We start from the raw sequence: 24,246 nt of genomic DNA, 5'->3' as shown, positions 1-24,246 counted from the left end.
TTTCCCAAGGATCCAATGAGATGACCATTTGTTAGGACTTAGAAGGGACCTTAGACATTATCTTTCCCAAACCCCTCATTTTACAAATAAGAACTCCAACTCCTTAGAATGGAAACCATCTCGTCCAAGGTCACACAAATGGTAAGAGGCAAAGCCAAGATCTAAATCAAGGTGTCTCAGGCTATATTCAGGGATCTAGCCATTACAGCAAAGGAAAATACCTTGACGTGTGTCAGGTGAAATGATCCAGAGCCGTTATGGTGCCTCTCTATTTCCAAGGTATTTGGGGAAAACCTTGATATTATTTCTTTTAGTTGGGGTACTCAAAATCACCCATGTTAGTTTGGGGGGACTTTATATTGCCAACAATCATTGTAGAGGTCCTGATATCATGGTAGCTGTATGTTGGGTAGCTTTATATAGTCACTGATCATTGTGGGGACTCCTATATCCATGGTAATTACGGGGATAGGGGAGGGCTTTATTTTTTTTTTTTTTGAAATTTTTACTTAATTAATTTAGATTATTTTTCTATGGTTACAAGATTCATGTTCTTTCCCTCTCCTACTCCCAACCCCCGCCAAAGCCAATGCACAATTCCACTGGGTTTTACATGTGTCCTTGATCAAAACCTATTTCCATATTATTGATATTTATACTAGGGTGGTTGTTTGGAATCTACATCCCCAATCATATCCCCCTCGATCCATGTGATCAAGCAGTTGTTTTTCTTCTGTGTTTCTCTTCTCACAATTCTTACTCTGGATGTGTATAGCTTTCTTTCTCATAAATCCCTCTGAATTGTCCTGGATCATTGCATCGCTGCTAGTAGAGAAGTCCATTACATTCGATTGTGCCACAGTGTATCAGTCTCTGTGTACAATGTTCTCCTGGTTTTCTGCTCCTTTCACTATGCATCAATTTCTGGAGGTTGTTCCAGTTCACATGGAATCCCTCCAGTCCATTATTCCTTTGAGCACAATAGTATTCCATCACCAACAGACACCACAATTTGTTCAGCCATTCCCCAATCGGAGGGCATCCCCTCATGTACCAATTTTTTGCCACCACAAAGAGCGCAGCTATGAATATTCTTGAACAAGTCTTTTTCCTTATTATCTCTTTGGGATATAAACCCAGCAGTGCTGTGGCTAGATCAAAGGGCAGATGGACTTTTAGCACCCTTTGGACATAGTTCCAAATTGTAGGAGGGCTTTATATAATCAGTGATAGCTGTGGAGACCCCTACATCTCTATGGCAGTTGGGAGGCTCTATTTTATCAATAATGGATCTGAGGGACATTATTTTTCCATGGTACTGATAGAAGGAGTTATCTATTTCCATGGTAATTATGGGAACCTCTATATTTTCCACAGTAGCTCCCAGGAATCCTATATTAGCCATAGTAGTTAGGGGGGCAATATGTAATCAATGATAGTTGATTGGGGAGCCAATATGTAATCAGTGGCTTAGATTTCCATGTTAGTTTGGAGTAGACCTACATGATAAGTGATAGTTGGGAGGCCCCATGTTTCCTTTGTACTTGGAGGTCCTCTAGTGTCATGATAGTTTCAAGGGTACCATATCTGCATGGTAGTTTTTGAGGGTTTATCTTAGTGATAATTATAGGGAGACCTTTTTCTGTCTATGGTCTTTGTGGAGGTTCCTGCCTCATCAGCTATGATATCAAGGGAACCTATGCTTTGCTGGTAGGTCGGAGGAACCTCCATGCAGCTACCCACTCAGGAGCACAGTTCTAGGTGTGCCCTTCTACAGGACTGATGAGGAAAGCTCCCTTTTGGTGAAGCCCTCCAGGTTATCAAAGATGATATGAGGGAGTTCAGTGGTTATTGGCAGAGTGTCAAGAAGGAGAGCTCGTAGGAGACTAAAGATGATGAGATAGTAGGAAAGAACGTTAGGGAGGGAGTGGCGCAGAAGGCAGGGGAGGCTAGCTTCTACAAAGCTGGCTGAACGGCTCTTGGAGTTGAGGGAAAGAGGGAACTGAGGCCTCTCTTTGATCCTCTTCAGTCCCCTGGTAGAGGGAAAACAGGAAACATTACCCAATCTCCCACTGAGAGAGTCTCTGTGAGTGGGGAGGTCTGAATGACCACTCTGAGAAAAGGCAGTTTGTTTCTGAACACTCAGATTTGTAAAACCAAAGAATGTCAGAGCTAGCCTCCCGTGCCTTCTGCGCCATTGTCTTCCTAACGTTCTTTCATACGATCTCATCATCTTTAGTCTCCTATGAGCTCTCCTTCTTGACATTCTGCCAATAACCACTGAACTCCCTCATCTCATCTTTGATAACCTGGAGGCTTCACCAGTTAGCCATCAGCTAGTCCAAACACACCCATTTTATAGAGGACAATGCGTCCCAAAGAGGGACAATGACTGAACCCCAGCCCCCTAAGTCCCAGGTCAATGCCCCTCACATTATTGCATTACTGTTCCAAAGATCCCTTTTTGGTTTAAATCCTCAGGGTTCCCTTCATAAAGCACTCCAGGTCAACCGTGGCACTTTCCAAACAGCAGCTTCTTTACTGGGATAGTTTATGTCTGAAGAGAGAGAGAATAAAGCCTTACAAGGTTTCTCTATGGAAAGACAAATTGATGGAGTGAAAAGGCTGGTAGATTTGGAGTCAGAAGAACTTCCTGGGTTCAAACCTAGCCTCTGAAACTTTCTATCTGTGTGACCTTAGAGAGTCACTTAAATTTCCTGGGTCTCAGTTTGACCATCTGTAAAATGTGGAGAGGGAGTTGAACTGGGTGAGTTCTAAAATCATAGGAGCCTAGATTGAAGACTGGATGGGACTTTAGATATGGTTGACCCCCCCCCCGTATTTCCTGGGGAAGAAAAAAGACCCACAGATGGGCAGTGACTTACCCAAGGTTAAACAGAGAACAGAAGTAAGATTTGAACCAAAATTCTCTGCTATTGATACCCCAGATGGCATCTTCTTCTGGTGCCAACCTTTTAGGTTGATTTCTCTTCCTAAAATTTCAATAAACATCTTTTGTGTGCAGAATTCTGACTCTGGTATAAGGGGATATGAATTCAAATCCAAACTCTCTCTCTCTTGCTACCTGTAAGAAGAGAATGACCAAGACTCTCAGACTCTCCAAGCCATAGACTGGTTATCTATTAAATGGAAGGAGGAAGTGTTAGAATAGATGGATTTGAAGGTAAGGCTTTAGAGCCTGATCTTTCTGCCTTCATCCCTGATCAAGAACCATGATCTTCCCACTTCCTTCTCCAGTTATAGATCATAGAACCCCTTGATTCCCTTCTACCTTTAGATCTAAGATCCTCTTATCTTTCCTCCCAGCTCTAGATCAAAGATCCCTTGCCACCTTCTTAGCTCTGGATCCATGAACCTCCTGCCTACAGATCTATGATTCTCTGCCTCCTCACAGATCTAGAACAACAGTGTCCCTGCCTCCCTCTCCAGTTCTGGATCTATAGTCCCCTCTGCTTTTCTCCCAGTTCTGGATCCCTAAAACCCCTGCCTTCTTCCTATCTTTAGATTTATGATCTTCCTACCTCCCTCACAGTTCTAGACTGATGATCTTTTGTGTCCCTTTAAGCTCTAGAACCATGATCTCCCTTCTTCTCTCCCCCCTTCTGGATATACAACCCCCTCCTCCATCCTTGCTCTAAACACAATGTCCCTGCCTCCCTCTCTAGTTCGTGATCTTCAGTCTTTTCTGCTTGTCTTCCAGTTCTGGATCCCTAAAACCACTGCCTCCCTCTTACCTCCAGATCCATGATTCTCTTCCTCCCTCAAACTCTACAACTACAATGTTCCTGTCTCCCTCTCCAGTTTTGGATCTAAAGTCCTCTCTGCTTGTCTCCCAGTTCTGGATCTCTAAAATCTCTGCTTCCTTCCTTCCTCTAGACCTATGCTTTTCCTGTTTCCCTTTCAGTTCTAGACCAATGGTCCTCTGCTTTACTGACAGCTCTAGAATCGTGATCTCCCTGTCTCTCTCTCCGATTCTGGATCTATGATCCTCTGCCTTCCCCCTGGCTCTGGATCCCTCCTATCTCTAGATCCATGACCCTCATAAGTCCCTCCCAGTTCTAGATCTCTTATCCCCCTATCTTCTATTTAGAATGAGTGGTTCCATGCTCTTGTCGAGGTCAGTTTGGCCTTCTGTCAGATAAACTTTTCTTTTTAGACTGTAGGCACAAATTAGCATCTGAGATTCCCCAGGCCAGCTGAGGGCATCAATGTCAGCCCCATGCAGCTGCATTCCCCTCCCTCCTGGGGAATGTTGAGTTAAATTGGGCAGTCCCTGGGTCTCTGTCCACTCCTTCTGCTCTGGCCACTCCCCCCGCCTGCAGGGAAGAGGAGGGGGCCCAAGAGGAGGGCTATAAAACCGGAGCAAAGGAGGGGCTCTAAACACAAGAACAAGAGTGAGCCATTGTGCTCCTGAGCCAAGCTTAGCAGCTGCTGCAGCCCAGCTTCCTCCAGTCACAGGGAGCCATGAGGGAAGGGGTCAGCTCTTCCTGTGCCATGCCAAGGATCTGCCTGCTGATCAAAAGGATCTTTGGGAGCCGTGCTGTGTGCTGTCCAAGTGGATCCAGGTACTTTCCAGACTCCAAAGTCAGCTACCTCTGAGCTGCTCAGAATCTCAGGTCCGGAAGGGACAGGGCAAAGGGCATGAGCTGGCAGAGGTATTCTAGAAAAGGACCTGAGGCTGTTAAAGCTGGGGAAGCTTAGAGATCAATCAGCCCAAGCCTCCAAACTGGTGCTCAGAAAGGGGCAATGACCTATCCAAAGTCACAAAGCTTAGTCAATTGAGCAAGTAGGAATGTCAACAATAAAGGTATGGATAACTTCTCTCTCTCTCTCTCTCTCTCTCTCTCTCTCTCTCTCTCTCTCTCTCTCTCTCTCTCTCTCTCTCTCTCACCCTTACCTTCCATCTTAGAATCAATACTATATATTGGTTCCTTAGGCAGAAGAGAGGTAAAGGTTGGCAATGGGGGTTAAATGACTTGCCCAGGGTCACACAAACCCAGGACCTCCCATTTCTAGGTGTAGCTCTCAATCCATTGAGTCACTTAGCTGCCCCCTTGGACTACTTTTAAGTAAGAATTCTTGACCTAGGGTCCATTAACTTAGAAGGAAAAAATTGTATCTTGATTTCAAATCATTCATTTCTTGGGTAACTAGGAATTTTATTTTAGGCAGTTTAAGACGTGAGGTCCAGAGAGATTAAATGATTCACCCAGAGACACACAGAGAGTAAATGTCTTCTTTAGGATCTGAATCCAAGAACTTATATCTTCTTTTTTTTTTAAAGATAAATTCTCTTGTGGTAGTTACACATGGTTGTGGGGTTACAAGCTTGACTAGAGGTGAAGTTATTGCAGCTCTTGAAGCTTTCAAAGGGGCAATTTTAGCTTGGTGAAAGGGAATCTCATTGGGAATCCCATAGTCCAAATAGCAAAAGAAAGTTTGGACTGCAAAAACGAGGTGCATTTCTGACATGGAATGGTTTCTAGACATCTATAGATGGGTAGTAGTTACAGTCTGTGGCCCATTTCATCCATTCCTGGATGCAAGATTCTAAGAAGATCCCTGGTTTGATCTGCCTGTTACTTTCTCAGAAATAAACCTTGTTTCCAAGATCACAGACTAGACCCCTGAGGCCAGCTATTTCTGAGTCACAAAAGGCTTAGTCAGGACACTGTAGATGGGATAGCTAGGTGGCTCAGTGGATGGAGAGCCAGACCTGGAGATGGGAGGTCCTGGGTTCAAATCTGTCCTCAGACACTTCCTATAGTAAAATTAGAAATTTGAACCCCAGAACTCTCTTTCCCAGTTTCCCATGTTCCTTCTTATCTTATGTGCTAACATAAGGAAGATACAAGTTTTGTGTAGCTCCACCCTTGCACTCTTTTCCCCTGATCATGGCTGGGAAAGTGGGCTTTACTCAGGCTTTTACTTTTGTCCTTTCATTTCTTTTACCTCAAGTGATTATTAATAAATCTTATAAAATATAATTCTTGGAGTTATTGGATATTCATTTTAATCTTACACTAGCTAGGTGATCCTGGGCAAGTCCCTTAATCCCAATTGCCTATCCCTTACTGTCCTTTTGACTTGAAACTGATCACTTAATGTCTTCTGCCTTGGCATCCATACTTAGTCTCAATTCTAAGACAGAAGGTAAGGATTTAAAAAATAAAAATAAAAAAGATAGTATGGACGAGTCCGAGTAAATCCATCCCCACTGCCAGACAGAACTTACAAGGGTCGCCCCTCCTGCCAGCTGAGCAGGAGGACCATCTTCCTATATGAAGGATGTGGCATTTATTGCTGTTCAGTCATTTTAGTTGTGTCTGACTTGTCATGACTCCACGTGGGGATTTTCTTAGTAAAGATGCTAGAGTGGTTTGCCATTTCCTTCTCCAGCTCATTTTCCAGATGAAGAAACTGAGGCAAATAGGCTTAAGTGACTTGCTCAGGGTCACCCAGCTTGTCTAAGGCCAAAATTGAACTTAAGTCTTCCCGACTCCAGACCCAGTGCTCTATCTTCTGTACCACCCAGATGCCCATGGGGCATTTACATGGGTATATTTGTATGCATATTCAGTACACATGCAAAGAGCAGTTGGGTAACAAGTGCCCTTACCAGTAAGCCCTGTGTAAGAAATAGCTCTGTTCCTGATTGATTCATCCATTTTTTTTTATAAATTGCATTTTAAAAGTATTAGGGGGGGCAGCTGGGTAGCTCAGTGGATTGAGAGCTAGCCCTAGAGACGGGAGGTCCTAGGTTCAAATCTGGCCTCAGACACTTCCCAGCTGTGTGACCCTGGGCAAGTCACTTGACCCCCATTGCCTAGCCCTTACCACTCTTCTGCCTTGGAGCCAATACACAATATTGACTCCAAGACGGAAGGTGAGGGTTTAAAAAAAAAAAGTATTAGGGAAGTTTACTGTCTTAAAAGTCTTTACAATTTACTCTTTATTATTAATGAAATAAAACACAAACATTTCAAAATTCAGAGAACTGAAAAGATTGTGATATAAGGGACAGAAAGGCCATGCTTAAAGACCTGGGTTCAAATCCTATTTGACTAGCTCTGCAAATGAACAAGTTTCATTTTCTTCATCTGTCTAAGGAGAATACATACCTCACCTCTGAGAGTTGTTGCATGGAAATCCTAAAACAGCTTGGAAATGAGTCATTAATAAGAAAAGAATAATACTCTGACAAATCATCTAATATATCTATCTATCTGATCTTTGGACCAATTTTTCTCTACTGGCTTTTCCTCACATGGGGGCACACACCCCTGGATCATATTGAAGGATGATACCCAGATAGTAAATATCTGAAGTGGGATTTGAATCCAAGTCCTCAGACTGTAGAGCTAATACTCATTCACTGTGCCATGCTGTGTCTTCAATGACTGATTGTATGTGTTACCGACAGCCTGGTAAAGTAGAATGGAAAGGATGCTGAACAGGGAGCCAGGAGCCCAGGAGCCGTGGGTTCTAGTCCTGGCTCTGCCACTGACTGTGTGAAACTGACCAAGTCATTCAATTCCTCTGTGCCTCAGTTTTTCCCTCTGTAACTCAAGGAAATTGATCTGGATGGTAGTCGTAATCTCTTCAACAAAGATTTATTAAGTGCCTGCTATGTGCCCCATACTGCTCTAGGTTCTGGGGCTACAAAGAAGAAAACAAGATAGTTCCTGTCTTCAAGGTCCCTTTCTGGGAAGAGACAACATGTACATATATAAACATATGCAAAATATGTGCAAAATCAGTATGTAAATGCAAGATTTCTTTTCAGGAGGGGTAAAAAACTAGGAACTGGAAGGGTAGAGTGTAAAAAAAAAAGCAGCCTTTTATGCAGATGATGGCATTTGAACTGAGCTTTGAAGGAAGCCAGAAGTTCTAAGAGGCAGAGATAAGGAAGGAGGGCATCTCAGGGATGGGGCACAGCCCCGAGATGAGAGATGGAGTGTCGTGTGTGGCTGGCCCCTGCAGCACATGAAGGGAGGAGTTTTAATAATATTGGAATAGTAGATTGGGAGCAGGTACCTCATAGGGCTTTAAATGCCTGGCAGAGCCCATTATCAGAGTCTTTGATGTTCATGTACGTGATATGTCACAGTTTGACAGACTCCTGACTGTTGGATTTGCTAGGATAGTGCGGATGACAAGAATTCCCCTCTGCCACTTGTTGCCAAAGAGTTGCCAAATTGCAACAAGTCTCCATCGTACTTTATTCCCTTTGAAAGTTGCTGGAAACTCAGAGGGACGGAATATCACAGCTACAGAGTGTGAGAGGAAAAATGTGAACTAGGGTCTACTTTATTTGCTACACCCCTGCTGCCCCCCTTTACCAGGAAAGCTAACTGGAGATCACAACCCCAAACCAATCACATCCATGAAGGCCTCAGACAGCATTGACTTACCTCTCCCTCCTCTATAGGAAAGGTTCCATTTAAAAACTCAAAGATGTCACATCTTCTTTCTTATTTTTTAACACAACACATTTAAACACTCAAAAGTTTTAAAAACTAATTTTAAAACATTTTTAAACACTTAAAAACTTTAAAAAACTATTTTTAAAACACTTAAAAACTTTAAACACTTTTTTGAAAACTACCTACCTTCTTAGAACCAATCAGTTCTAGGGCAGAAGAGCAGTAAGGGCTAGGCAATCAAGGTTAAGTGACTTGCTCTGGGTCACCCAGCTAGGAAGTGTCTGAGGCCTGATTTGAACTGAGGACCTCTCCTCTTAGCCTGGATCTCTATGCACTGAGGCACTAGCTGCCTCCATGATGTAATATTAAAAAAATAAATAACATTGTGCTAGAAGAAACTCTCAAAATCCTGTTGAAAAGACAGGTTAGTTTCTGTGAAGAATTTTAGGGAAACACCAGCAGACTTGGATGAAGTTACTTAAAGGAAAGAAAACAATACCAGAACAGTGAATAAAATAATTATAGAAACGTGAACAGAAAGAATGACCAAGTAAAATCAAGTGTAGCACTTTTTTTTGTAGACCAAACTTAGTCCTCTCCTGCCTCCCTTTATTGCCAAGGAAAGAGATGATGGGTGTAGAATATTTCATATATAGTCTCAATCAATGTGTGTTGGTTGGTTTTGCAGAACTACTTTTATTTCTTTCTGTTTTCTAAAAACTTTTATTCAAAGGGAAGTAGGGAAGAAAAGGAATTTTCCAAAATCGATATGACATTAAAACCAAAAGATGTTACTTGTTAAAAATAATTTTAAAAAAAAGTCATGCCAGACTACTTTAATGTCCTTGTCTGAAAAAGAAAAAAAAAACCCAATGGGTTCAAATCTGGCCTTAGATACTTCCTAGCTGTGTGAATCTGGATAAGTCACTTTATCCTGATTGACTAGCCCTTGCTGCTCCTCTGTCTTAGAACTGATAACTAAGACAGAGAGTAAGGATTGTTATTTTTTAAGAGAAAGAAAGAGAGAGAAGGGGGTGGGGAGGAAGGAAGAAAGGAAGGAAGGAAGGAAGGAAGGAAGGAAGGAAGGAAGGAAGGAAGGAAGGAAGGAAGGAAGGAAGGAAGGAAGGAAGGAAGGAAGGAAGGAAGGAAGGGAAGGAGGGAGGGAGGGAGGGAGGGAAGGAAGGAAGGAAGAAAGGAACGAAGGAACGAAGGAACGAAGGAACGAAGGAACGAAGGAACGAAGGAAGGAAGAGAAAAAAATCTGGTTAAGACTAGATAATTTCAGCTTCCTAGGGAGAAGGAATTTATAAATTGTATTTCACTATATAAATCTCTTTTCCAGATGTTTGGGAAAACCTATGGACCCCTTCTCAGAATCATATTTTTAAATATGTAATATAAAACATGTAGAATTACAAAGGATAATGATTATATTGCAATATGGTGATCAAAATACTAAAAATGAAAAAAAGAAATTCATGAATCCCCAGGTTATGAAACCCTCATATAACTAATTACTAGATGTATTTATATTATTGTGATTATTCTAATACTTACAAAGGTCTTTGATGTCATTGACCTACATTCTTTTTCAACAGGCTGCTGATATTCCCCTTATGATCTTCACAAATCAACCAATTAAATGCCTACTATTAATATATATTTTTTTATTATTAAAATAATAACAATTAAATGCCAGATGCCATGCTAGGTATTTAGCATCCAAATCCAGTTATTGAAATATGTCCTTCTTGTTTCATGTTTCAATAAACTAACAGTCTAATGGAAAAGACAATATATTTGTATAAATATGTAATACACACATATATAATATTGATCTATATCTATATCTCTTTTTATTTCTAGCTATCTTAATCTCCATCTCCATTTCTCTATATATACATATACATATATAGAGAGAGATTTTTATAAAGAGAGATTATAAATATATATGGAGAGAGAGAGAGAGAGAGAGAGAGAGGATTTGAACCTATGTGCCCTCTCCAGAATTAGCTCTTCCTATTCTATCATTTGGTGCTTTATAGTTTTGTCCAGTGGATTTGTTTCCCTCCTCTTCTTTTTTTGCCTTGCCTCTTTTCCAGCTAAGTGGCAGAGTTGAGATCTGAATCCAGGTCCAAATCTAATACTCTTTCCACTACTCCATACTTCCTCCCTTTTGTATGGAGGTAACTGAAAGTTCTTGAAGGCTCTTTAAGCTCAGCTCGAGCCCTACCTGGTGAAGTATCATGCTGGAAAGGCTTCCAATACAGATCTAGATTGCCTGTCATCTGACGGTCATTGCTGTTCAGTTCTGCGAAGCTCTTTCCCAGGATGTTTTCTTAGCCATGGCAACTTGCTAAGATTGTTTACTAAGTCATGGAGAGGTTGCAAATTATGTTGGTGGTTAGAGTACCCATACATGCCGACAAACTCACAGATCCTTGACATATTGGAGTAAGAATTGTGCTGTTGTTATTATCATTACCATAGCCTTCGAGAAGTCAAGGTCAGCTCCACACCATGATGAGGCATTACAGGACGTCATTGGGTTATTATTACGATTGCGTTGTCATTTTAGTTCGTAAGAAATGTGTTCTTATGTGTGCCAATCCCTGGTCAAACTCAACTCTGGCTACTTGAGATTTTGAAATTTTTAAGGTGAGTCTCATAAAATAGTCAACTGAGCAGACAAATGGAAAATTCTTTCCCAGAACCAATTAGGCAAATACCAAATAGAGGCAGTTCTCAACTAACCACTTTAATAGAGGATGAACCATTTCAAAAGTCTAGACCGCATCCACTCATAGACTTAACATCTGAAAGGGACGACAGAGGACGTCTGTTCCATCTCACTCATTTTACAGATGAAGAAATTGAAACCCAGGGAAAAAAGAAATGACTTATCTAGGGTCTCCAAGGTAGCAAAAATTAGAGGAAGAATCCAAATTTTGATTCTTTGACTTCAGAGTTGGTGGTTGTTTTTTCCCCCTGTTATACCATTTGGCCTTTCATGGTCAACATTTCTGTCCACAGAGTTTGCTTCCCTCCCCTTGCCTCATTTATATGCCAAAGTATAGCCAAAATTTTACAGCAAAGAAGAATGAAAATCCCATTAAATTGCAAGTTCCTTTAAGGCATGGATCATCTCTCTCTCTCTCTCTCTCTCTCTCTCTCTCTCTCTCTCTCTCTCTCTCTCTCTCTCTCTCTCTCTCTCTCTCTCTCTCTTTGTATCCCTAATGTTTAGCACAGTGCTTGGCACAGAGTAGAAGTTTAATAGATGTTTATTGACTATTTATTAAGAATTAGTTTGTGTTCTGCTACAACAGAGAGACAAATTGCCTAGCCTCTCTAGGGCTTAGTTTCCTCCCATTTAGTATGAAGAGATGGGTCTAGACCTCAGGATCACAGATTTAGAGTTGGAAGGGACCTTAGGAGTCATCTAAACCAACCTCCTCAAAGTTTCTCTCTATCTCTCAATCTAGGATATGAGGGCAAATAAGTCATTTTCCATATGTAGATCTTTTTCCTCCTTTGTGAAATAAAGATCAGAACTCAATGTTCTAAGTTTCTTTCCAGCTCTGATAGACCAAGATTCTTGGATTGTTCTGCCTATTGGAGTAGAAAATACTGGACCCAGAATCGAAAAGATCTGGATTATAAGAAATAGGTTTAGGGATGGAGAGTACCTGTCAGTCCTTCCTAGTCATTTGAAGATGAGGAAACAAGCATTTTATTGATGATGAATCCGAGGTAAACAGAGGTAAATGATTCACTCAAGATCATACAGCTAGTAAGTGTCTGAGGCAGAATTTGAACTCAGAGCTTTCCATCTTCAGCATTTCATCCCCCGTGCCACCTAGCTGTTCCTCAATGTCCTGGTAGTAACATTGTCCAAGTTGCCATTTCACTAATTTTCATCTTTCTCGTTGGAAAATTGATGGTGTTAATATCTGCCCCTGGAAGGTTGTGATCACAGTTTGTAAATTATAAAGTACTATGTAAATGTCAGCTCCAATTATTATTGTCATTGTTTCTATAATTATTACTTTCTTTGCTATCACAGTCCATTGACAGAGGATGATGTTAAACCTCATGGCCTGAGCAAGCCTTGGAATGAGCAGCAACAACCACCAGTGGTGGAGGCAAAGGTCAGTAGACGGGGTACCAACCCTTAACCCATTCCTGGCCCAGGGCATAGAGCATCTTCCTAACCTCACCTCTAGTCCATAATAACAAACATGGACTCAATAACGTTTTAGGCATGGCATCTCTGGATTTGGTGATGGCCATCCATGTCTATCTCTTTTGGTAAAACATTCCCCTAAGCGCACTTTATGTTGGCACTCCCAAAACATGGCGGAGGGAAATAGGCCATTTGGTACAGACCTCCAAGGAGCACTCTTAGAGTATCTGACCTCAGTTCCAGTTTCAGCACTAAGTCACACTGGCAGTTAGACTAATTTCTTTCTTGTCTGCTGCCACAGATCATCTAATGCAGAAGGATTTGGTATGGTTACTGTGGGCCCCAACGACCTGGAACTCTTAATTAGGACCTAGGACGGGTCCCAATTTAGCTCAGTGTCTCAGCACATTTAGCTCAAGTTTCAAGGGAAGAGAAGATGCCACACGGAACTTGATCCCAGTTTGTATTCGTTCTCTATCCCTGTTCCCATCGTGGCCTATCACTGGGGAGATCATTGAAATTCACTCATTTGATTAATAATCACTGGCCATCTTCTATGTACAAATTGTGCCAGCAGGGGCCAGTTGGTCACTTGAGTCGTTGTCATTAGATGGAATATCCTTAGCAAAACCTGACTAACCCATTGCCTTGTTTTCTCTTATCTAGAAGTCCCCTGAGCCCCAGGTCAATGGGATCCATCCCCCATCAGGCTGTCCAAGGCACGTGCGGATTAAAAATTGGGGCAATGGAATGACATTCCAAGATACTCTCCACCACAAAGCTGCATTGGTGAGTGAGTAGCCCAAGGCTTTACGATGGTCCCTCTTGAATAGGACTTGAGGAGGTCCCACCTACCCTGAGCTTGCTGCCCTCCGAAAGTGACAAAACAGCTATCGTCCCTGACCTTTGGGAGCTTCTGACCTCATGCCAGTTAATCTGTCACCAAAAAAGCAGGATATCAATCAAGCAATTGGTTAGAGGATGAAGCAGATGTGAGTTAGCATCTCGTAAGGAACTGTACCATTGGGCGTTGGAGAATCCCAAAGCTGCCATCATTGGATCACATTCAACCCTTTTTTTTTCATTCCTATTGAAGTTTGCCTTAAGCCACTCTTTAGGGTCCCCTGGGTGCTGCCTATGTAAACGTCCTGGGACTTGAGCTTCCACATGACCATTTGAAAACAAGGAAGCTTTTCCCTGTAAATACTGATTAAGGAGTGGGCTCCTCTCTATCCCGAGCCTGAGACTGTAGAGGAGGACAGGCTGGGTCACCAGACAAGGATCTTAGCTGGAAAGCTGGAAGGAACATCAGAGGCTTTCTGGCACAACTCCCTTATTTTGCAGATAAGGAAACTGAGGCTCAGATAAGTTAAATGACTTACCCAAGATTACACAGGTAGGAAGTGGAAGAACTGGAATTCAAATTCCCAAACTAGCTTCCTTTCTTTTATATCATGTTGCATCTGAAGGACCTGGAGCAGATAGGGGTGATAACCCTCCCTGTCCTGTTACTTGTAGCCACCAGTTTGCAGTGGGTAGAATGCTAGACCTGACTTCAAATCCAGCCTAAGGCACTTGCTAGCTGTGTGAGACCATGGGCAAGTCTCTTAACCCAAGTCTGCCTCAGTTTCTTCATCTGTAAGATGAACATAATAATAGTGCCTCCCTGGCAGGGTTGTTCTGAATGTCAAATAAGGGAATATCTGTAAAGTGCTTTGCACACCTTCAGATGCTTTATAAATGCTAGCTGCCATTACTATTATTATTCTCAATTGGGAACAACATGGTGGAGAAGGAAGGATTCAGGGGGAGAGCAAGAGGCTATCCAACTTGGCAGGAGGATGGTGTTCCCCAGAGGCAACAAAGAAGAAAACCCTGATATGAATGGATAGGAGCAGAGAGCCTGGTAGCAAAGGGGAGTGAGTAAGCAAGGAAGGTGTACATGGTGGGAAAGATGGCATCTAGGAGCATAAACACCTTCGGATCATTTCCTTTGACTTCCTCTCACTCTCTTAGTACAGTGGAGAAAATATTGGGCTTGAATCAGGAAGACTTGGGTTCCATCCTTCCTCAAGGACTAGCTTTTGCCTCTTTTTGTATCACTGGCATATAGGGGGCACTTAATAAATGTTTATTGATCAATCGATCAATTGATCAGATAGTTATTAGCCATTTGGAATAGATGGGGACACAGGATGGCATAGGCACTAAGGGCCTTCCAACTCTGGATTTATGAACTTACAATCCATTCTTTTTTTTTTCAGGCTATCGATTGCCAGTCCAAGGCTTGCAGAGGGTCGATCATGACACCCAAGAGCATGACTAGAGGCACTAGAGACAGACCAATCCCAGCAGGAGAGCTCCTACCTCAAGCCATTGACTTTGTCAACCAGTATTATGGCTCCTTCAAAGAGTAAGACCATTTGCCTATCCAACTCCTTTCCTTTCTTTGTGTATATGAGAGATCATTCACTAGGTTGTTTCCTTATCCAGTGCCTACTATGTGCTTAGCACCAGGGATGTTCAAGGAACTCATGATTAGCCCAGAGAGGGCTGCATTTCTCTTCAAAACTCACAAAGCTCATCTAATGATGAACATGAATGAACCAAGACTAAGACAGGATTGTGAGAGGCAAGATTTACAAGGTCATTTTTATTGTGGTTGTTTAGTTATTTCAGTCATTTCCAACTCCTCAAGACCCCATTTGGAGTTCTCTTGGCAAAAGTACTGGAATGGTTTGTCATTTCTTTCTCCAGATCATTTTACAGATGAGGAAGCTGAGGTTAAGAGGTTAAGTGACTTGCTCAGGGTCACACAGCTAGTGAATGTCAGATTTGAATTATAATTAGGGCCTATGGTTAGAATGTGAGTTTCTTGAGAACATTGACTACCTTGCCTTTTTTGGTGGGGGAGTATTCCCAAAATTTAGTGTAGTACTTGGCACATAGAAAGTGATTAATACTTTTTTTTATTCTTTCATCCATCCATCCACCCTAGGTTTAGGTGATAATAGAAATACTCTGTCAATATTAAGTATCATTACCATCAACAACTGGATCTGAATTGGGTCTCTGTGTTTGTGTATGATTTGGGGAGGATGGGAAATGGGGAGAGGAGATATTATTAGTCTTCCCAGAGTCCTGTTTTGGAACTGATTTCCTGTTGCATGCTGTTGTGAGCCTATGTTCCAGTTGTGTCCTTGGGGATAAACATTTTCAAATGTTTTGTCTCTGGTCTCCTTTTTATCAAGGAAGAAGGAGGGTTGTCAAGACCATCTTCATACAGTAAAAGGCCATTTTATTTTGAGTCCTGTCTATCCTATCCATAATCAAGACTGGCTTTGTACTTTAAATACTCTTCCTTGTTACCATTTCAAGTGTCTGTGTGCTGATCAGAGATTTCAAGGCTGCTGGGACAGACAGACAGAAACAGAGACAGAGACAGAGTTTTGAAGCATTTCAGGTTGGAATCCCTTCTTTCATGGCACTTACTGCAGTCTGAATCAAGAAAACAACTGAAACAAACTAAGCCCCTCTTCTAAGCATTTGTTGAAACTAAGGGATCCTGTAGTCTGCGGTGGACTTGGCATTATAGACTGATTATTGGAAGGGGCCTTCGATGTCGTCTAGTCCAAATTCCTCATTTTATAGATGAAGAAACTGAGGTACAGGAAGGGGGAGAATACAATATAGGCTCCCGATTTTAGACCTGAAAGAAGTGTCAAAGGCCATTGCATCTGACTCCCTTCTTTTACCAAACAGGAAAATGAGGTCCTGGGAAGGCAAATGGCTTATTGGATCATCACTCTAGACCTAGAATGACCCTCAAAAGCCATCTAGTTCAAACACCCCCATACAACCTTTATTATTTTACAGATGAGGAAACTGAGACCCAGGAAGTTTGACTTACTCAAAGTCAGAGAAATACTCAATGGTAGAGTCAGTATTTGAACTCATCGACTTTGACCCCAGACATCTTTATGTGACTTACAAAGCTATTAGGAGTTCCAGGTCTACCTTGTTATTTTTCAATTGTGTCTGACTTTTCATGACCCCGTGCACCATATTATTCCAATGCTGTCCATGGGACTTTCTTGGCAAAGATACTGCAGTGGTTTGCCATTTCTTTCTCCAGTGGATTATGGTAGCCTGAGGTTAAATGATGGGTTTCATAGCTAGTAAGTGTTGAAGGCTGGATTTGAACTCAGGTTTTCCTGACACCAAAGGCATTCTATTAACTACAGCACTGAGTTGCCTGCCTGGCACCTAGCAGATACTTATTAAATATTTATCAATTGACTAGTGAATGTTGCCTAGTGACAGCTAATTCTCTAGAAGTTGCATTTTGGCTCCAATTCTAGAAATCATACTTTGGTTTCCAATTCTATTGATTGAATTAAAATTTTAAAAACCCTTTGTAGAATCAATACTGTGTATTGGTTCCAAGGCAGAAGAGTGGTAAGGGCTAGGCAACAGGAGTTGAGTGATTTGCACAGGGTCATACAGTTCAGAGGTTAGATTTGAACCCAGAACCTCCCCTCTCTGAGTATGGCTCTCAATCCACTGAGCCTTCTACCTGCCCACATTAATTTTAAAATAAAGGCAATTTCCTTAAGTGAGGTACAACATGGTAGAGTGAAAAGAAGGCTGGGCTTGGGGACTGAGAGAGTGGAGTTCAGCTCCTTCTTCTGACACCTTAGTGATCAGCAGCTAGTTGAATTTCTCTGCACTCCTGTCAACTCTCTATGACTTATGATACAGACAAGTTGCCCACCTGCATTGGTGGAAGGAGTTCCCACACAGGGACTTCTCCCATACGGTTGAAATCATGGCTTCTGGGAGGAAAATAAATCACTTCCTATTGTTTCTATTCCTGATCTCTTCCTGTCCTGTAGGGCAAAAATAGAGCAACATTTGGCCAGAGTGGAAGCAGTAACAAAGGAGATAGAAACAACAGGAACTTACCAGCTAACGGAAGATGAGCTCATTTATGCAACCAAGCAGGCCTGGAGAAATGCCCCTCGATGCATTGGGAGGATCCAGTGGTCCAACCTGCAGGTGAACTTCCTGGGAATGGGATGGGAAGGCTGTGCTCTCAATGGGGAGGGGTGGGAGGAGGCACTCGAATACCCTGGGACAGCTCCCTTGGGACACACCAGTTATTTGATGGCTGATAGTAGAATGGAAGAGATCATTAACCAGAAGCCCCAGGTTCTAGCTGTGGCACTTAAAGTTTCAAAACTCAACTCCCAGGAGCATTTGACTTCCTCTGGCTCCCTCTGGAAGGATGTGGGTCCTTGATTGCTTGTTAATAATAGACATATCAATATCATAATGATTTATAATACTATAAAATACAATGCTGCCATCTTTGCCATGCCTGTCTATTAATCAAATGTTATTGACCTACCTACCATGAAAGAAGGTGAGAGACAATAGTACATAGTGGAGAGTTGATCTTGAAGTCATAAAGACCTGAGTTCAAGTCCTGCTTCGGGCACATACTGGTTGCGTGGCCCTGGGCAAGTCATGGAAAGCCTCAGTGTCCCCAACAACTCTCTAAAGCAAAGCTACTAACCTGCATTTGGAAGAGTTTCTTCATGTGGGAGTCCCTGAAATCACAGTGTCTCTTTCTCTAGTTAGGAAGAATATAGAAAGGAGTGAAAATGATTCGGAATGAGAGGGGAGGACAGGGTTTTCATTTTCCCAGCTGTTTAAGACATCTTCTTCTTTGGAAGCCATTAGTGGCATGATTTGATGCAACGATGAGGAGGCTGAAGTTACCCAGGGGGGCTTGTGAGGTCATGACAAGGACTCCGATTCACAGTCATTGATGACCTTGGTCTGGGGGCTCGGGGGGTCTGCAGGTATTTGATGCTCGGAACTGCACAACAGCCAAAGAGATGTTCGAACACATCTGTCAGCACATCCGCTATGCAACCAACAACGGAAACATCAGGTAAGCCCTCTTTTCTAGAAACCCCCAGGTAACATCCAGTGTTTAAGTCACTAGTTAACTAAGAGGGAGAGAATTCCAGTCATGGGGGTACAGCCAGTAGGAATACAGTCTGGAGAAAGGGTGTCATGGAGCAGCTGGGTGGCTCAGTGGATGGAGAGATGGGAGCTCCTGGGTTCTAAGCTGGCCTCACACACTTCCTGGCTGTGTGACCCTGGGCAAGTCATTTAACCCCTACTGCCTAGCCCTTACTGCTCTTCTGCCTTGGAATCAATACACAGTATTAATTCTGAGACAGAAGGAAAGATTGTTTGCTTGTTTTTTAAAGGAAAGAAAGTGTCGTGTTTGAGGAACAGCCAGGCCAGTGTCACTGGAGGTGGAATATGTAGAGGGGAGTGGAATGTAAAAAGATGGAAAAGGAAGAAGGACCAGGTTATGAAGAGCATTCAAAACCACAGGAACAGGATTTCATGGGCGATCCTGGATGGCAGGGGGAGCCACTGGTGTTTACTGAGGAGGAGGGGATCATTTTGGCAGCTGGAGGCAGAGAGGAACATTAAGTGAGGCATTTTTTGCCTGGGATTGGTTCCCAGGTGGAAATCTATACCTTAAAGAAGCCAGAACTGATATGGTTGGACTGACTTGAAGACAACAGTTAGCACCATCCCTGCCTCCTTCGATCTTGCACCCAAGGAGGCAGAGGCCATACTGATACAGAGGCAGAAGCAACATAAAACAATGGAGTAACCAAAGTCTTTCTTGCTTTTTTTTTTTTTTTGCAAACCCTTACTTTCTGTCCTAATAACAATTCTAAGACAGAAAGGCAAGGACTAAGCAAATGGGATTAAGTGACTTGCCCAGGGCCACCTAGCTAGGAAATGTCTGAACCACAAGCTTTTGAGCCAGGAGAACAGATTCAAACCCTGTCTCTGTTACTAACTGTGTGACCTTAGGCAAGTCATTTTATTTATATCAGACTCAGTTTCCTCATTTGTGAACATACACGGTTATCTCATTCAATCCCCTCATTCTGCGGCTCTCCCCTCCCTCCCTAAACTTATTTGTATTTTTTCCCCTCCGTATACTTATGCACGTCCATGTTCTCTCTGATCATATTTAAGGTCCCTGAGGGCAGGAACTTTTTCATTTTTGTCTTCGATGCCACTGTCACAGTGGTTGGCACTTAATGAGTATTTAATAATGCTTGCTGATTGACTCCATGATATAGTCAGAGGGTGTTGGCTAAGAAAGGAGAGGATCTTAGTTCATATGCCACTTCTGAAGCTTACTGCATGTGTTAAGCGACTTCAACGTCATCAGTGCCCCGGGGCTCAGTTCCTAATCTGTAAAATGAGGTGGTAAGACTAGAGGACCTCTGAGATCCCTTCCAGCATCCGATCTATCTATGATCGTATTGAAAAACAGAGTAGGACAAGCATCACAAAACAGACCAAAGGAAAGCCAAGGAAGGCAGCCCATTGGGTAGAGTCCAGGGTCTCAAGCCATTACTGCTTCTTTCTTTCTCTGCCTCCTCTCTAAACCTCAGTGCAAAGCACAACTAATTTCCTTGCTTGTCATTGAGGTTCTCCTTGTGATGGAAAAGAGGGATCATTACCTGCACGAATATTCTCTCTTCCTCGACCTAAGCTCTGACACTATTTGCCAAACAAGAATTCTCCCTTTTCCCTGCACAGGTCCGCCATTACTCTGTTCCCCCAGAGGAGTGATGGGAAACATGACTTCCGGGTCTGGAATGCTCAGCTCCTGCGATATGCGGGCTATCAGATGCCAGATGGCTCCATCATAGGTGATCCTGCCAGCATTGAATTCACCCAGGTGTGTTTACGCTCTCCGGCTTCAAGTGGGAAATCCAATGGACAAAGGGTGGGGGCGGGAGGTCCCAGGACAAGCAGCAAGAGGGCCCCAAAGGAGTCTTCATGGCCAGGCTGTCAGTCACCATGCTGCTCTCTTCCCCTCCAGCTGTGTATAGACTTGGGATGGGTGCCCAAATATGGCCGCTTTGATATCTTGCCTCTCGTGTTACAAGCCAATGGCCAGGACCCAGAGATCTTTGAGATTCCAAAAGACTTCGTCCTTGAGGTGCCTATAGAACATCCCAAGTAAGTGGACTGGGTGGAGGGATTGGAAGCCTGGGCAGTACAACATACCCCGTCCCCCACCAGCACACTTCTATAGCCTTTGGTTCTTGGCTCCCAAAGCCTCCGGCAGTGATTTCCCCCTAAAGATGAAATGACATCCAATTATAGCCAAGAGGGAATTCCTTTCATGGAGTGCCATATCACAGTTACCTTCTCTAGCAACTATGTGCTTTCATCTTGGAGTGAAGACATATGAAAGTGTGTTGATGTGTGAGGGAGGAGTGGAACGTGAGGGGGGCTTTGGGGATAGGCTTTAGTTGTTCTACATGCCACCCTCTCCTGGGTCCCCTCTCTTTGCACATTGAGCTTTCTGGGGACCCAATTGGAGGCTATACCACTTTGTCAGGTCCTCTCATAGAGCTAGGGTGCCTAGTGACATCGATGCCACAATGTCCTGGGACTCAGTTTCTCAAAAGACAAGAGAGAACCTCTGAGATCCCTTCCAGCATCAGATCCTTGATCTCTAGTGGAAAACAGTGTAGGGCAAGAATCACAAAGCCAACCAGATGAAAACCAGAGAAAGCAGTCCATTAGGGAGAGTCCAGGGTCTAGGGTGGGTGCCAATATAGGAGGGCCCTTTTCCCCAATCACTGCCTACCCTCCCTCAGCCTTGCAGCATCATGAGAGCCCAATCCTCTTGCCAAAGATCTATTTTCATTCACAAATGTTGCCCTCCTCCCCCATCCCAGACTCTTTTCTCTACTTCCAATAGACTGCTTTCCCCACTCCCCATATCTTCTAATGATAACACCCAACCAGGATGGGTTGTCCTCTGATCAGTCATAAATCCTAATTCAGTGTTCTTCAAGGGCCCTGAGTAGTAATATCTCCTACTTCCTCAATAGATATGAGTGGTTCAAGGAGCTGGATCTGAAGTGGTATGCTTTGCCTGCTGTGGCCAACATGCTCCTCGAAGTGGGTGGCCTAGAGTTCCCTGGGTGCCCATTCAATGGCTGGTATATGGGGACTGAGATTGGTGTCCGAGACTTCTGTGACGTCCAGAGGTACAACATCCTGGAGGTAAGAGCAATGATCATCCCTCCCAATAGGAAGAAAAGAAAAACAAAAAAGAGAAGCAAAAAACAAACATGGATAGCCAAGAAAAACAAATTCCCACATTGGCCATGTCCAAAAATGTGTGCCTCATTCTACATGATGAGTCTCTCTTCATTGACCATCATTGGTCAGAGCTCTTAAGTCTTCCCACATCGTTCATGTCATTGCCTGAGTTGTTCTCTGGGGTTCTGCTTGCTTCACTGACTTCTCTGACTTCATGCAAGTCTTCCCAAGTTTCCCTCAATCTGTCCTTTTGCTCATTTATTATGGAACAACAATATTCCATCGCTTCATATAGCATAACTTATTAAATCCTTCCCCAAATGACGGATACCTCCTTAGTTTCCAGGACTTTGGCAATGCAAAAAAGAGATGCTAGTAATAGTTTTTGTACACATGGACTTTTTCCTCTTTCTTGTCTCCTTGGGGAAAACCTTGCAATCAGAGATTAACTGATGCCTGTCCTCTTGCTTCCCTGCAGGAAGTTGGGAGGAGGATGGGTCTAGAAACCCACAAGTTGGCCTCCCTCTGGAAGGACAGGGCAGTGATCGAGATCAACGTGGCTGTGCTCCATAGTTTCCAAGTGAGTCGGGCGTTCTCGGTATTTAGTAGGGTAAACGTTCCCATTCTCTTTTCAATCAGCAGTTAGTTATTAGACTTTTACTCTGTGCCAAGCACAAATAAAGGCAGAAATACAGCCTCTGCTCTGGAGGAATTTATGTTCTAATGGAGGAGAAGGCTCCTCTTTAAGTAAGTACATGGGGGACAGATAGAGTAGGTTAAAGATGATGAGGGAGGAAAAGACTCTAATATCCTTCAGAAGTGAGTCCTGTCCTAGGGTTTTGTCTAGAGTGAAGACCTATGAATATGCACAATGGGCTGTTGACACTATACTGGAGGACCTCCAGAATGAAGCATTCTGGACCCATTCCTCTATCCCCGCCACCTCGATCCCACCCCCTCTTCCCCAACCAAACACCTGGCAAATTCTCCGGAGGCAGAGGTTTCTGGGCAGGGATCCCAAGGGCGTAGGTCACTGTGGCTTCATCTTCTCTGGGAAGGAAACAGTATAGCTTGCTCCCCAGTCTCCAGGGTGTGTACTTCTTGGAATCATAAGCCTAGAGCTAGACGGAGCCTTAGAGACCAGCCCCTGCATTTTACAGATGAGGAAACTGAGGCCCAGGGAGGATAAGGGACTTGATCATATAACGATAAGCCCCTGAGGCAGGTTTTGAACCATGTCTTTCCTGACTCTGAGACCAGCATTCTAGCCACCGTACCAGGCTGAGAAATGAACTGAAATATTCTAAAGCTATTATTTCATTGGCGTTATTAGATTGGGAGCTTCTGGAGAGCAATATTTGGTTTTGTCTTTCTTTGCATCCCTAGCACTTAGCACAGTGCCTGGCATAAGGTAGGTATTCAATAAGTGCTTGGTGATTGACTGTTTGATGTGCCATGATATTAGAGGATTTAGATTTAGATTTAGAGGAAAGTCTTCTTCCTTTGTTTTACAGATGAGAAAGCAGAGACCCCAAAAGTTTAAATGAACTGCCTAAGGTCATCCAGCCAGTGAGGAGCAGAGCTGGGCTTCAAATGCTGGTTTCCTAGATCGGTGTTCTATGGAGCATCTGATTCTGTCTGCCTGCTTTGTTTTTGAACAAGACAAGGATAAAAATACCTTACTTTAATGCTTTCAAAAAGTTTTCACATCCTTGACAGAGTTAACAGCTGCAGATCAGAATAATCCAAACTCTTCTTTCATTTCAAGTTGGGGATATTGTCTTATGCCATAGATGGGAGCCAGCTATGGACAAGTCCCACCTCTGTGACTCCCAGCTTCCTCTCTTGTAAGATGAAAGGAGTTGAGTTATCCTTCCACTTTAATCTTCTATGATCCTACCAGTCTGTGGAATGGGTGTTTTTCTTCCTGAAAGAGGTCATATCATAGAGTCCCAGAATCTTGGAACTGGGAGGGACAATAGAGGCACACCTAGTCTAACCTTGACCAAGAATTCCATCTATGACATGGTCAATCAGTGGCCAACCGGCCTTTGAAAAAAATCTTCCAATGAGAGCAAACCATTGCCTGCCACCACATACCTCCCATTCTGCTTTCCTTTCTAGGAGATATTCCTTTACATTAACACTAAGCCAGTCTCTGCTACAAACACTCAGCAGCCATGGGATTTTCTTCTTGGGAAAAAGTCAAATCTCTCTTCCATGTGCTAGTCTTTCTGATGCTTGAAACCAGTCTTTATATTCTTCTTAAATTGTCTCCATGCTGAATATTCTGTTTCTTCAGTCAATTATCATATGGTGAGATCTTAAGGGCAACTAGGTGGCACAGTAGATAGAGTTCCTGGCCCTGGAATCAGGAAGCTCTGAGTTCAAATCTGGCCTCTCATACTCTGTGTCCCTAGGCAAGTCATGTAACCCTGCTTA

At 43.1% G+C, this 24,246-nt stretch overlaps 1 protein-coding gene across 1 annotated transcript in view; it reads left to right on the top strand.

Annotated features, from left to right (window-relative positions):
* Positions 1 to 4,410: 4,410 nt before the first annotated feature.
* The window catches only part of NOS2 (nitric oxide synthase 2), a 46,290-nt gene continuing 26,454 nt past the window's right edge, over positions 4,411 to 24,246 (top strand). The window contains exons 1-10 of the mRNA XM_056819502.1: positions 4,411 to 4,586; positions 12,511 to 12,595; positions 13,297 to 13,419; positions 14,895 to 15,043; positions 17,526 to 17,688; positions 18,498 to 18,589; positions 20,281 to 20,422; positions 20,567 to 20,706; positions 21,591 to 21,765; positions 22,283 to 22,384. Of these exons, the coding sequence (XP_056675480.1) occupies positions 4,486 to 4,586; positions 12,511 to 12,595; positions 13,297 to 13,419; positions 14,895 to 15,043; positions 17,526 to 17,688; positions 18,498 to 18,589; positions 20,281 to 20,422; positions 20,567 to 20,706; positions 21,591 to 21,765; positions 22,283 to 22,384 (1,272 nt within the window). The 5' untranslated portion in view covers positions 4,411 to 4,485. The remainder of the gene's footprint in view (positions 4,587 to 12,510; positions 12,596 to 13,296; positions 13,420 to 14,894; positions 15,044 to 17,525; positions 17,689 to 18,497; positions 18,590 to 20,280; positions 20,423 to 20,566; positions 20,707 to 21,590; positions 21,766 to 22,282; positions 22,385 to 24,246) is intronic.

This window comes from Monodelphis domestica, chromosome 2, assembly GCF_027887165.1.
Source record: "Monodelphis domestica isolate mMonDom1 chromosome 2, mMonDom1.pri, whole genome shotgun sequence".
Taxonomy (NCBI): Eukaryota; Metazoa; Chordata; class Mammalia; order Didelphimorphia; family Didelphidae; genus Monodelphis; species Monodelphis domestica.
The sequence above is the reverse complement of the archived record's forward strand: the minus strand, read 5'-3'. Positions and strand labels throughout refer to the sequence as shown.